General features: G+C 49.7%; 5 protein-coding genes across 5 annotated transcripts; 2 read left to right on the forward strand and 3 right to left on the reverse strand.

Annotated features, from left to right (window-relative positions):
* Positions 1-118: 118 nt before the first annotated feature.
* PSV08DRAFT_270681 (polyol transporter 2) lies at positions 119-1,025 on the reverse strand. Its single transcript, XM_014224771.2, has 4 exons — positions 903-1,025; positions 783-852; positions 677-735; positions 119-629 (listed from the first exon to the last, which is right to left on the reverse strand). The coding sequence occupies exons 1-4, from the start codon at positions 944-946 to the stop codon at positions 572-574; spliced, it is 231 nt and encodes a 76-aa protein (XP_014080246.1). The 5' UTR covers positions 947-1,025; the 3' UTR covers positions 119-571.
* Positions 1,026-1,444: 419 nt separating this feature from the next.
* PSV08DRAFT_196101 (uncharacterized protein) lies at positions 1,445-2,186 on the reverse strand. The gene has a single exon (XM_014224772.2). The coding sequence runs from the start codon at positions 2,155-2,157 to the stop codon at positions 1,528-1,530; it is 630 nt and encodes a 209-aa protein (XP_014080247.1). The 5' UTR covers positions 2,158-2,186; the 3' UTR covers positions 1,445-1,527.
* A 640-nt stretch (positions 2,187-2,826) lies between these two features.
* PSV08DRAFT_26961 (uncharacterized protein) lies at positions 2,827-3,397 on the forward strand (the record flags this gene model as incomplete). The annotated part of the gene is made up of 2 exons (XM_014224773.2): positions 2,827-3,038; positions 3,097-3,397. Coding segments are annotated over 2 exons (483 nt in total), but the record flags the coding sequence as incomplete, so codon positions are not given.
* A 2,036-nt stretch (positions 3,398-5,433) lies between these two features.
* On the forward strand, positions 5,434-7,253 carry PSV08DRAFT_384996 (major facilitator superfamily domain-containing protein; the record flags this gene model as incomplete). The annotated part of the gene is made up of 5 exons (XM_014224774.1): positions 5,434-5,641; positions 5,703-5,956; positions 6,016-6,189; positions 6,255-6,523; positions 6,632-7,253. The coding sequence occupies 5 exons, from the start codon at positions 5,434-5,436 to the stop codon at positions 7,251-7,253; spliced, it is 1,527 nt and encodes a 508-aa protein (XP_014080249.1).
* A 286-nt stretch (positions 7,254-7,539) lies between these two features.
* Positions 7,540-12,102, reverse strand: PSV08DRAFT_368589 (major facilitator superfamily domain-containing protein; the record flags this gene model as incomplete). Its single annotated transcript, XM_066093144.1, has 8 exons — positions 7,540-8,726; positions 8,774-9,132; positions 10,272-11,112; positions 11,168-11,231; positions 11,282-11,385; positions 11,444-11,578; positions 11,722-11,832; positions 11,880-12,102. The coding sequence occupies 8 exons, from the start codon at positions 12,100-12,102 to the stop codon at positions 7,540-7,542; spliced, it is 3,024 nt and encodes a 1,007-aa protein (XP_065949862.1).
* Positions 12,103-12,293: the final 191 nt, after the last annotated feature.

Genomic DNA, 12,293 nt, shown 5'->3' on the forward strand with positions numbered 1-12,293 from the left:
TGAGAGAATATACTGCTGCATAGCAGAAGTGTCCAGCCCAATACATCTACTCTTACGATGCTTTAAGTTAGCCTACAACAATTCAGATACCTTAGTGATACTGTCAATTTCCCATGGAAAACGTGAGAACATTGTTAGCCTAGTGACCTGCTCGAATGAAATCAGCACCGTCTGTCAATTGGGGCGTCTCGCTCATCACTGTTGAGACCAATGCTGTTAGATCTGAAACCATGTCACATAACTCAGTTCATTCATTCTCTTCACCCACTAGCGCAACCCTGTTCGTGGGAGCAAGCATTGCCCATCCATACGTAGGACCCATTGGGGGGTTTCTTTGTTTTCAGCGGAGACGTCACTTTCGGGAACTTGGTGGTCGCGATCCAATGGTAGAGCGAGAAACGAATATTAATTGGCTGATGGGTATCATCTAAAAGCCGCTGGCTCGCCGTCCGTCCGCCAACGCTTGTTCAGCCGGAATTGGAGAAATATAAGAAAAGTTTGAAGGCTTCATAAGAGCAATGGTTCAGGAGAAGCAAGTTGGGCGCTAACTTTGAGGCATCCATGAAGGTTTTCATATAGGTATGGCGTTGCTGATGGCATTTCCCGTGTCGACAGGCATTGCGAGTACACTACTGTGGTCAATACCAACTTCTCTAATAGTTTTGTGGAATCTTACCTCTTGCCTGCATCGGTTGCGCAGCAGCAGCATAGGAGCGATGCTGGCCAACAAACAATCTGAGGAGCGTAAGCGAATGGCCCTGCTTAGAGGAAGCGGCACTTACAGCCATGCCCACTGTGACGACGAATCCAATCGTAGGCCCGATGATCTTGCAGTGGCACGGATTATCCTTTCTATTATTATTTAGTAAATGCATTTTCTGGCAATTAAATCATATACGTACGTTCCGCACTGGATGCAGAGTGGGATAGGCACAAAGTCGCACATGGTGAGGGTCGGATGAAGAGTGGGATAGGAACAAGATTAGCAGCTACTGAACTGGGTATGAGAATGTATACTGGTGTACAGAGAGCTCGAATGTGCAGAACAAAAGTGGATGATGTTAGGGGAAGGCTGATGCTGCCATGATTAATGCTGCACTAGTGCCCACGTCATCTCTGTTGGGTCGCGATCGCCGGATACGTACACGCGTCAGCCCCATGCCAAGTTCTTGCTTCAGCTTCCTGCATTCACGCACCGCCCTCTTCCCATGCATTCCTTGAATTTACTGTGTACTTGATTGGAGGAGCGAGTGCATTGTAGCGAGATAGTGCTCGCATGCGCCTTATTTGCGCGCATAATCCCAAGCATTTGCCAATGCAGTCTTCCGGTGTTCCTGGATACGGGAGAAGGCAGCCTTTCCTTCACCGTCGAATCCGAGCAAAAGCAGCCTACTGCTTACTACCAGGAAGCGCTGTTGTGCATATATCTCGACGGGCCGGTCCATGAGATCTCGTTTATCTGGATACATTTATGGGTCGGGGGATCTCACGGGATCTCGGAAGCTTCAAGGAATCGCGCAACATTCGTCAATCTTCCATTTCTTCGCGAACAAGTTCCAACTCCACTGTTCTCTGGCCTTGACGTATTTTCCCTTCCAGCCCATTATCGTACTTGTCAAAGCATAACTTCCACAAACCTGGCTCATCTTCATTCTCCACGGCGAGGAAGCCTTCCCAGTTTTCAAAAAGATATCGTTTCTCCCCATTGGAGCAGATGCGAGCACCCCATGGCCCAACTAGTCCTTCTTCAGCCTCGATGCGCAGCCCATGACTGAAGTGGAAGATTTCGGAATCGGTGTCTAGGTATATCCAATTCAATTGCGGAGGATTGTCTGAAATGGTGGAGACAATGCCATCGAAATTTGAATTCGGGAACGGTAGGTAGTAGCCAGAGAAGGGATGAAGATGCGGTCCTTGATATGTTGACAACTGAACATATAATCGGCCCCCGGAAAGCACTACATGGCTGTCCTTGAACATTTCTTTGCGGTCCTCTGGTGTTCTTTCGGTTGCTCGGCATCGTATGTGGCATTTGTCATGCTTCCATTCCGAGCTGGGGCCATCGCTATCTTTTCTTTCGGCCTGCTCTTGTAGCGTCAAGACGGACGATGCCGTCATAGGAATCGTTGCGACGAGTGATATGAGACCGAGGACCATTTTGAAATGTTTTATGTGCAGTGATTGATGATCTTTCGAATCTCGAGGAGAATGGGTTGTAAAGGCGGAAAAATGTAGTCTCAAGTGCTAGCACAGAGACCGGCATGGCCGACTCCAAGAGCTGAACCACAACATGGCAAAAGCAAGCATGCACCAACCACAAGCTGTATGACCTGCATGCAGCTATGATGGGAATCATATGCGATCATGATGCAGATGTAAATTTCCATGGATAAAGACCAATCACATCGTAGTCCATGGGTAGCTCCCGGCTCCCGCTCCACTTTTCGGCCACGATGATCGACGGGAACAATAAGAAATGCGGAAGCCAATGACGACCAAAAAGCCACCAAATGCTGATCATAAGAGCGATGCAAGCTGAGATACTGTTTTGAGCTGCGCTTTAACTGTATTGGGAGTGTACGCTGGTGACAACAGGACTAGTCTCGTGCCCTACTATGTACTTTGTGCATTAGAGCCTCAAAAGTGCTTGAATGGCTTACAGCATCGAAACCACTCAAGCGCTCTCTCGTGCGAAGATCATGTCGCCGACTACCTGTACCAATGGTGTAACTCCTCGGGGACGAGCGAGCTCCAGCCAAGCTTGTAAATTAGCTTCTCTTCAGACATGTTTATGAGCGGATGCAAGCCCGCGCCAGTCATTGAATTCTACACCTCATCCTCCTTTCAGCTTACCAAAAGACCCAAGAAGCAGTGGCGTGGACAGCCCAACTACCGCAGCGCACGAAACCAAAGCCAGAGTTTCGATTGAAGGCGCTCCCTCTATCCCCAGTCCTGTCTCTTCCCACACCCCCTCTTTCACCCGCACCACCGGCATCCCCCGCTTTCGACCTCAAAATGGCGGACGCGACTACAAAAGAGTGTGTTCCCTTCACCTTGATCGCCTTTATTGTACAGAAATACTTATCGCTTTCTCAGTCTCACAGGCACAGCCGGCAATGCAACCGGCGGCCGTGGCCTCCCCGACGTAGGCGAAACTATGGGCTCGGTAACCAACACGGGCAACAAAACAAAAGGCAAGAAAGGAAAAGGAAAAGGCAATGATGATGGAGAGGATGAAGAAGGGTTTGGTCTGGATAATAATAAGGATGTCAAGGGGAGCTTGAAGATACATATCAAGTTGGATCTCGAGGCTGATATTAGAATTATTGCAAGGGTGAAGGGTGATATTGCGATTGGTATCTTGTAGTAGTAATCCTTCTCAAATAATGGGTTTCTTTTCTCTTCTTCTGTCTCGTGGAAGGTGGTTAGTTTGTTCTTCGAACAATGTCCTCGCGCATGTACTGCGGCATTCCGCACGTGAATCCTTGGCCAGCGCGAACCCCAACTCTCACATTCATTATGTCGGATATGTGTTACACCCAGATTTGTCACTACTCCAGCTCGGGTCCTGATGTACCGAAAGAACTGGAATAAGAAATAAGCTCTCCGACAAAAGAAAGCATGTCGCTTACTTAGTACAACCTGTGTGCCTTACTTCCTATACTTACACTCCAATCAACCCACTCTATGTACAAACAACGTAGATTTCTACATATTTTAGCAGTGCCTACTATAGCAAGAATGTCGTAACATTCGCGACGCTCATGTAAACTGTACCCCTCCATCGATGCAAGTAACATTCCTACCAAGAGCCTCCTCCTCCCCCCGGCCCCGGTCCAACATCGGAGCCTCGGCACACTTCACCCGGAGTGGACCCCCTCAATGACATATGACCTGATTCATGCGTTCACTTCCGCATTTGTAGCTGCGTTCCCGGTGCGGTGCACGTGGCGAGCCTCGTGGGCTCGTATCGAGGGTCAAACGGGTAGGGTGGTTACACTTATGGCGCTGGGCGTCAAGTCATCAGGGTTTTTTGTGTTTGTCGGGGAGGAAAGCCAATGTGCGCGGGACGAGTGGTCCTTTGTAAGACCTGGATCTTGAAGCGCGTTCTTTTGGATGTTGGAGTCGGGTCTGGGGTTGCTGCGTTGGGTTATTGAGAGCCGCATGGCGAGCTGGGTACATGTTGAAGATGGTTGCTGTATTCATGGACAATCACCAATAGAACGGGTGGGGGAGAATTTATAAAGTCGGAGATACTGATTTGCTCCTGGCTGGCATCGTGTACCCTGTTCGAACGTCGTTGAGAGAACTTAGAGCATCAAGGGTGCTGGGATTTGCCAGGATAATCCCTTATTACGGGCAAACGGATGATTGTCGTACGACTTGGTCCCAGTACTAAGCGTAGCAATTGCATGTAAGCCGATTACGACAGGAAACTTTTATATGTACTTCTGGGGTGTACTGTAATGCGCCAAATGTATTATACTGGCTGGTTCTGCTATGACATGCCTTGGTGAGTTTTCCTCTGTCGAAAATCATGGTGCTCCAACTTTCACCTCGGCACTGACGTACATACTGGGGTTGAACAAGGGTGCGTCATTCGGAGCTTGTAAGACCCTCGTCGACACACAAAAAGTCACCGTTTTTGCATATGTATACATAGAAAAGGGCCGTAACGAAATAGAGTTCGCTACCCTAGGGACGGCAACACGACGGGTGACGGGCGACGGCTATAGCCCGCACGGTAAAGTATGTAAGACGACACTTTCCACCAAGGTATCGTCAAACAGAGCTGCTTGAGCGAAGGAACACATCCGATGGTCAGATGCCAAGTTGGTCAGGTCCCGCCCGCGGCTGTTGACACAGACCGGCGTTGGTACCGAGTCGCAGTCGCCTGCGGCTCGGTCATATGCCGACCTGCTCCATTGCTGTCCCACTTTGCTCCAGCCCATTCACCGCCGACTGGCCCACGAAGCCTTAGGCCTGTGCGGCTACTGAGACCGGCACATCCACCCACTCTATTGGCTTTCTCCATGCATCCCACAGGCGACCCCAGCCGACATCATGCAGCCGGACGCTTGTGCTTGGTTGATACGGGGGCCCGCACCCCGCAAGACCGCTGCTATTTACCCCGGATAACCTTACATGGCGTTCTCCCATACTCCACAACGTCAACGGCGGCAGGTTAATGCCAGCCCACGGGTGCCTCTCGTGTGGAGATCACTGCCCAACAAAGCATGCCGTTGTCATAGTGCTCTCGGGCTTTGATCCACCCGAGTGAATTTATAACATCTGCTGTGCCCCCCAGGAACAATGAGCCATGTGCAACTGCCCATTGCGCTGTTCGCCCTTCCTTTTCGCTTCCCGAATTGCCTAATCGAAGAAGAGAAAGAGTACCCTGGGGTGTGCAAGTAGCCCTCAACAGCGACCACAATGGCCGAAGACAAGGTCTCAGTCGAGCACAAGCGGGACGAGGATGTCGCCGAGAAGATATCGCACTCTTCCAAGTCTGGCGAGCTCGAGGCCCAGCCTACAGAGTACGATGACGCAGAAGCTGCGCGCGTGTTGAGAAAAGTCGATATGAGACTTGTGCCTATGTTGGCCTTGCTCTACCTCGTCGCTTTCATCGACCGTAGCAACAGTACGTATTGCGATTACACGCGTCACTCCATGATAATGTTAAAAACTAACACACACCACAGTCGGAAATGCAAAGATTGCTGGTATGACAGACGACCTCAAAATGCACGGTCTACAGTACAACACGGCCGTCACCCTCTTCTTCGTGCCCTACACCTTGCTCGAAGTCCCCAGCAACATCATTCTCAAGATGATGCGCCCCAGTTACTGGATGGCGATTCTAATGTTTTCCTGGGGTCTCGTTATGACACTCATGAGCCTCACATCGAGTTACGGCGGTCTCCTCGCTGGAAGATTCTTCTTGGGCGTTACAGAGGTATGTTCTGAAATCACCAGATTTTCAACTACAACATACTGACTTTTGTCACCCTTCAGTCCGGTTTCTTCCCAGCAGCAACTTTCCTACTTACTCTCTGGTACCGCCGCTTCGAACTCCAACGCCGCATGGCCGTCTTCTACGTTGCCGCCTCTCTCGCCGGCGCCTTTAGCGGTCTCCTCGCCTATGGTATCGAGAAACTCGACGGACGTTCTGGACTCGCTGGATGGCAGGTACGTAGCAAACTTCAACACTTTCCAAAAAAAAACTCTTCTTCATTCGTCTAACACAAGAACAGTGGATTTTCCTAATCGAAGGTCTCATTCCCATCGCCCTCGCCCTCGTCATCTGGAAAATTCTGCCCGACAGCCCCGAAACTGCAAAGTTCCTCACCCAGCCCGAGCGCGACTTGCTCGTTGCCCGTCTCTCAAACGACTCGGGCTCCGGCCAGGGCCAAACGACAAACAAGGACAAAATCGGTAAAGAGCAGATTCTCGCCGGTCTGAGCGATTGGAAAATCTGGGCTGCTACAGTCGTGTTCTGGGGTAACACTGTTGGTGTGTACGGGTACGTTCTGCTTCTTCTTAAATCTCCCCGTCAATTTTTTTTTCCGTTCAAAAGTCTTTCGGCTCTTCGATCTCAAGTCTTTCCGCTAACCCCTCAAAAAAAATACAGCTTTACCGCCACCGTCCCCTCCGTCATTCAAGGCCTAGGCTACACCTCCGCCAACGCCCAACTCCTCACAATCCCCATCTACGTCTTCGCCGCCATCCTCACCCTGATCTTTGCCTGGGCATCCGACCTCACCCGCAAGCGCTCCCCTTACATCATTGCGGGCTACTCCATCGCCATCGCGGGTTTCATCGCGCAACTCGCCATCCCGAAACCAAAATACCCAGGTATAACCTACGGCTTCCTGTTCCCCGTCGCAGGCGGCCTCTACTGCCCATTCACGTGTCTTGTTTCGTGGATCGGAAATTCGCTCGCCCCGTCGTCCAAGAGGGCCGTCGGTATGGCGCTGCTTATCTCCGTGGGCAACATGGGAGGAATCATGGGCAGTAACATTTATCTCGCGCGCGAGGCACCCAAGTATCGCACGGGTTTCGCGGCCAGTTTGGCCATGTGCTGCTTGGCCATTATTATGACGTTTGTGCTGCGCTGGGCGTACTCCAAGGAGAATGCGAAGAAGGATGCGCTGATTGCTGCAGAGGGAGAGGATGCGGTGCGCGCGAGGTATACTCCGGAGGAGTTGTTGTTGCTGGGTGATAAGAGTCCGTTTTATAGGTACACGCTTTAAGCGCGGGCAAAAGGTGCGGACAGAGTTTACAAAGGAGGTTTTTGTATATGATTTCTGATGACATACTTACATAGAATGCATGACATATATACTTTCTGACTTTCTCCTTTTTCTCGTTGAGAGAAGAAGTGGAATGTGGCTATGCATTTAATCTGTTGAGGATACTTTGGTCGTGACGACAAAAAAAAGGAGAGAGAAAGAAAGGAACGGGGACAAACTGATTCCATCCTCCCAAGTCAATTCAAGAGAAAAAAAATCCCCCTGTTCCAGCACATTATTTCAACCGCTACCCCTGCCCACCTTCTACATCCCCACCCCCCGCCAACCCCCCATCCTCATTCCTATCCCACTCACAAGCATCCACCCTCGTAGCCCTACAAGGCACACATGCACTGCCATCCCCAAGACTAAGACACTCATCCATACCCATCCCCCTCCTCTGACACGTCTTGCAAATCCTCAACTTCTTGCCCTTCTTAAGCTCATTTCTCCAACTCTCATCATCCATGATGCGGTAATTGATACCGTTGAAGCGCCAAAAGTCGTCGCTATTATACATGATCTCTTCCACCGGCAGCTCCTCGCCATACATATATGGGGGAATGAAGGATCTACCGCTGCGGAAGCACTCGCGCGAGACGATGAAGCGCGATCTGGGGCTGTAGGATTTGAGCATCGAGGCAATCTTGTAGGTGGAAGGGCGGTCGAAGAAGAGGGTGCTGAGGAGGTGGGATTGGTCTGCTGAGCTGGTCATTTCGACAAGGCGGAAGAAGGAGTGGTCGGAGAATTTGAGGTGCAGTATGAAGTCGTCTGGTAGAGTGCGGGGCAGGCAGTCGGTTGTGAGCGAGGTGAGCGAGCGGAAGACGATTGCGGATAGAGAGCGCAGGTCGTGCGCGGCGTTGTTGGAAATGGCTGAGTCGAGCATTTTGAGAGATTTTAGGCCTGGTGGGAAACCGTCCATGCGGAGATAGTAGTAGAGGTGTGACTCGAAGCCCAGTTCGAGGTGCTCGAGATTTACAAGTGAGCGTAGTTTTGCCGTGCCTTCTGGATCGGTTTCGCGGGGAGTCAGATGACCAAGGTGGCCTCCGCAATGCGCTAGGCGCCGTAAAGAGCCGGCTTGTCGTTGTAATGCTGTAAGAAATAGCTTCGAAGATGTGCGGTGTTCTGATACCGTGGACGGTTGACACCCCTCAAAGGCGTGTAGTCGCTCACCAATCGATAGCTCCTTCAAGGCTTTTGGAAGGCTTAAAACGGCATCTAGAAAAAACACATCGACGTTGCATTCGATGAGTGTCAGTGACTGAAGCGGCGTAGTTTTGGCTTCCTTTTCAGAAACCTCAAATGGCGCCCCGATTCTATTGTCAAAGTTCAAGCACGACAATGTAATGTTGCGTAATGTTGGATGTCTAAACATGGCCGTCGCCCGGCCAAGAGTGAATTTGTTATCTCCTGAGCCATGCGCATGCAGTGTTACTATCGCGAGTCAGTCTCACTTTATTCGTACCGGCGTCTGAACATACATGACTGTAGCATAGGCAACGCTCTTGGCATATCCATCCGTGGATATACGGCACTAGCCAACAAGTTTGAGTAGTCAATCCTCGAATACCCATCGAAGAAGATATTGCCTTGCTGCCATTCTGAATTGTTTGGGCAAGGGCTCTCAATATGCAGGTGTCGCAACCTACTCATTAGGCCTATAAAGTGATTCAGCTCCTCTATGCCATCGCGATATTCGTCCTGGTATCGGATGGCAAGGCTTTGAATGCAATCCGGTCGCTCGTCTCGGCTGTCAAGCGCTTTGGCAATTCTCCGTGCGTGTTCGCCCTTGAGCACATGGAGATCACGCCAAATGTACGGCTCAACAAGACCCTGGAATCTCGTACACGCCGCAGCAAGATTGCACAGTGCATCCCGGGAATCGATATGATCGATAATGTTGAGAAGAAGTTCATCGACAAGCTGTAAGAGTCCGCTCTTTGCTGGCCCAAGCATAGTGATACCAGGTTCGTGGCGTGCTCTTCTAAAGGTGTAACCCGAATGACGCGTTTTGCGTTTTTTGGCTCCAGCAAAGGATATGTTTGGCATTCAGCGATTTACGGTCAAGATATTGGAGATGTGCAGATACTGAGACAATTCTGTAGGTTGTGATCGGATTAGCACCTGTGGCTGTATGAGCGTTGATCGTTTGGGCCAACGAGGAAAGTCTTTGGATGATGTCAGATAACGGCTAGTCCCAGAAGGGCTACAGATGGCACGTGAGCATAGTAGTTAGTGCGTTCCTTGGTCCTTCGCACGACCGAAATGTTCGGATGAAATCCTGCCGAACAAGTATAGTGGGACTATGTACTAGTCTCTCATACACCTGGCAAAACCGGAAAATCAAAACAACCGGGCATTGCCCACTAAAGTACCGCCAAAACACCGCATTGTTACGACCAGCCTTAGAATGTGAAAGATATTTCACCGTTACATTCATTCAACAAGGTATTATGAAAATAGAGACTACATTATTTGATCGCGCGTATTTTCTATATAACATAAGCACGTTATAATGGAGATATTTCGTGGTGTTGATGATGAGTTTTGGTGGGCAATGCCCGGTTGTTTTGATTTTCTGGTTTTGCCAGGTGTACGAGAGCTAGTGTTCGAGAGTGACATGTTTATTGAGGCATTAACCTAGACCTCAATTCTCGTGTTTGCATTACACACTGACCAACGTTGGTCGCAGGCCACACAGTTTTGTTTTACCGAAGACTCTTTTTATCGGAGTATTTCGGTCGACCCGGAGTTAGTAAGGTGAGGGGCTCATGGCTTGTGCATTACCCATGCAAGGTCAATGAGTAGCAGAGTTGCGAGCCATCCAACACAAAAAGCCTTGAAAAAGATAAACTCTTAGTCTTTGTATTCTCATTATAAACGAATCTGACAAAGCAACTACTATATGCTAACCCAATCTAGACAGTAATCCCAATACTTCTGGTGCGCAATGACAAGCTCTAAGTCGTGTACAGATACCTTGGGTTGTCTTCTCCCATTTCTTCAATTTCCTCCTCAGTCTTGCCCTCGATTCTCCAGTCTTCCTTGCCAGAAAGCTTCCTCTTGTTCTTCTTACGCAAGTACAGATGTAATGACGTATAGATAGTAATGCCTAGTGCCAGCAAACCAATAGTAGCACCGTATCCGGGCCGGTATGTGGGAGCAGTGCTACCTTTGTACAAGAACGGCGATGCAATACCAGCACAGTTTCCAATTGTGATTTGCATGCCACTGGCAAAAGCGCGCTTTCCGTATCGGGGGTTGTTGACAGCAACCCAGGAAAAGGCGAGTCCGGTTGCGACCCATAGACCGAGGGCTACAATGAAACAGCCGGCGAAACTCAGACCAAGGCCTTGGTTTGCAATGAGGAAGATGTATCCAAGCATGCTCACAGAGAGTCCCGCAATGCAGAAGAGACCTCTTTGCTGTGTCTTGTCGCTGTAGTATGCCCCGATAACGTATGTGATGAAACCGACGACGTATACCGGAATCGTTAGGGCCTGGACCACTTGGCGAGACCAGCCGCCTCCTAGTCCATTGATAATAGTTGGGAGAAACACCGAGAAACTGTAGAGCATGCCAAGTCCGACAAACTGAGCGACAGCGAAGGCATACACCTTCCAGTCTTTGATGCCCTTCATGACGTCTTCCTTTTGGAGTTCTTGACCCGATACCGTTTGGCCGACTTCCCTCATTCGCAGCCGTAGTAAGATTCGCCGGTCGTCTTCGGTCAGGAAAATGGCGCTTTCCGGGCTATTGGGGAGAACCCAAGGAACAGGAAGAGCGCTCACTACGGTTAGAATGCCGATGATCAGAATAACTGTGAAAGGTGATGTTAGCAAGCATGACCGAGTATGATTTTGGTACAGACGCACTCCATCGCCATCCTCTCCATCCAGCTGTACCGTCCATTTCGCCAATAGCGTAGGCGACCAGTCCCTGAAAACCATCAGAATAATTAACACATATTTTGCAGACACTGTACTTACACCCAGTCCTCCGGCTATAGCAGAGGTACCATAGAACAACGCTTGCCTGAGAGACACGTTCCTTCTGTTGTAGAACATTGACAGGTAGAGTATAACTCCGGGAACTATAGACAAAGTAAGTGGGATGAAGATGTATAGATGTTGGACATGACTGATACTTACATAGCCCTGCCTCAAACATTCCCAAGAGAAGTCTGCAGGCGATCAAGGCAGCGTAGTTGTTGACAAAAGCGGTAAAAGTGGACACTATTCCCCAGAGAAACATGAGTCCTGCAAGGTATCGTGCCGGTTTCATTCCTTTTTGTTGAGAAGAAGCGCATTAGTATATTTTTACCTGCAGTTAGTGTACGCGACTCACTCTTGATGATCATGTTGCTAGGCGTCTCGAAGAGCTATTGATGGTAAGCGTATGAAAATGAATTTAACATTTGGCGTATGACTTACGACATAGGTGACGAACAAGATTGAGACTGCAAGCTGGAATTGATCGCTGTCCGGATCCATGTTGAGATCTTCCTCCAATCCGTAGAGACGAGCATTTCCAATATTGACTGATGCCCTGTTAGAGAAGCTCTACCACCACCAGAGCTGTACACACCTCGATCCATGAAGTTCATCAAGTAAATCCAACATAGCATTGGCACAATGCGAATATCTAGCTTTCTCAGTACTCTCGCTTCAGTAGCTGCATCGATTTCGTCTTCCACTCCTGAACGCTCAATATCCTCAACCTTTGTGGGTGGAGTCATCGATGCATCGGAGCCTTTTTCATCAATGGAGCCCGATGCATGAGGCGCCGTTTCCTGTGGTTGTGTACTCATCTTTCTAACACAGCAAAAAAGTGCTGGAGGATTGAGGAGATGAAAAGAAGACTGCGCCAGCAAAGAAACTCTCGTGTGGCAATCGTCGACAGTAATTATAATAGACTGGACCCAGACTTTTATAACCCGCCCCCTCGGGATAGAGAGATCCAACCCCGTGGGGTAACGAGATATGCCATGGCCTTGGTATC

This window comes from Bipolaris maydis (genome assembly GCF_028858645.1).
Source record: "Bipolaris maydis strain C4 unplaced genomic scaffold PSV08scaffold_2, whole genome shotgun sequence".
Lineage (NCBI taxonomy): Eukaryota > Fungi > Ascomycota > Dothideomycetes > Pleosporales > Pleosporaceae > Bipolaris > Bipolaris maydis.

Bases quoted from the DNA above. Each gene is read 5' to 3' on its own strand.
- PSV08DRAFT_270681 (XM_014224771.2), bottom strand. From the start codon at position 946: ATGTGCGACTTTGTGCCTATCCCACTCTGCATCCAGTGCGGAAC. The intron at 736-782 runs GTAAGTGCCGCT...TACGCTCCTCAG, and splicing joins TCGTCACAGTGGGCATGGCT to ATTGTTTGTTGGCCAGCATC. The intron at 630-676 runs GTAAGATTCCAC...TGACCACAGTAG, and splicing joins GCAACCGATGCAGGCAAGAG to TGTACTCGCAATGCCTGTCG.
- PSV08DRAFT_196101 (XM_014224772.2), bottom strand. From the start codon at position 2,157: ATGGTCCTCGGTCTCATATCACTCGTCGCAACGATTCCTATGACGGCA.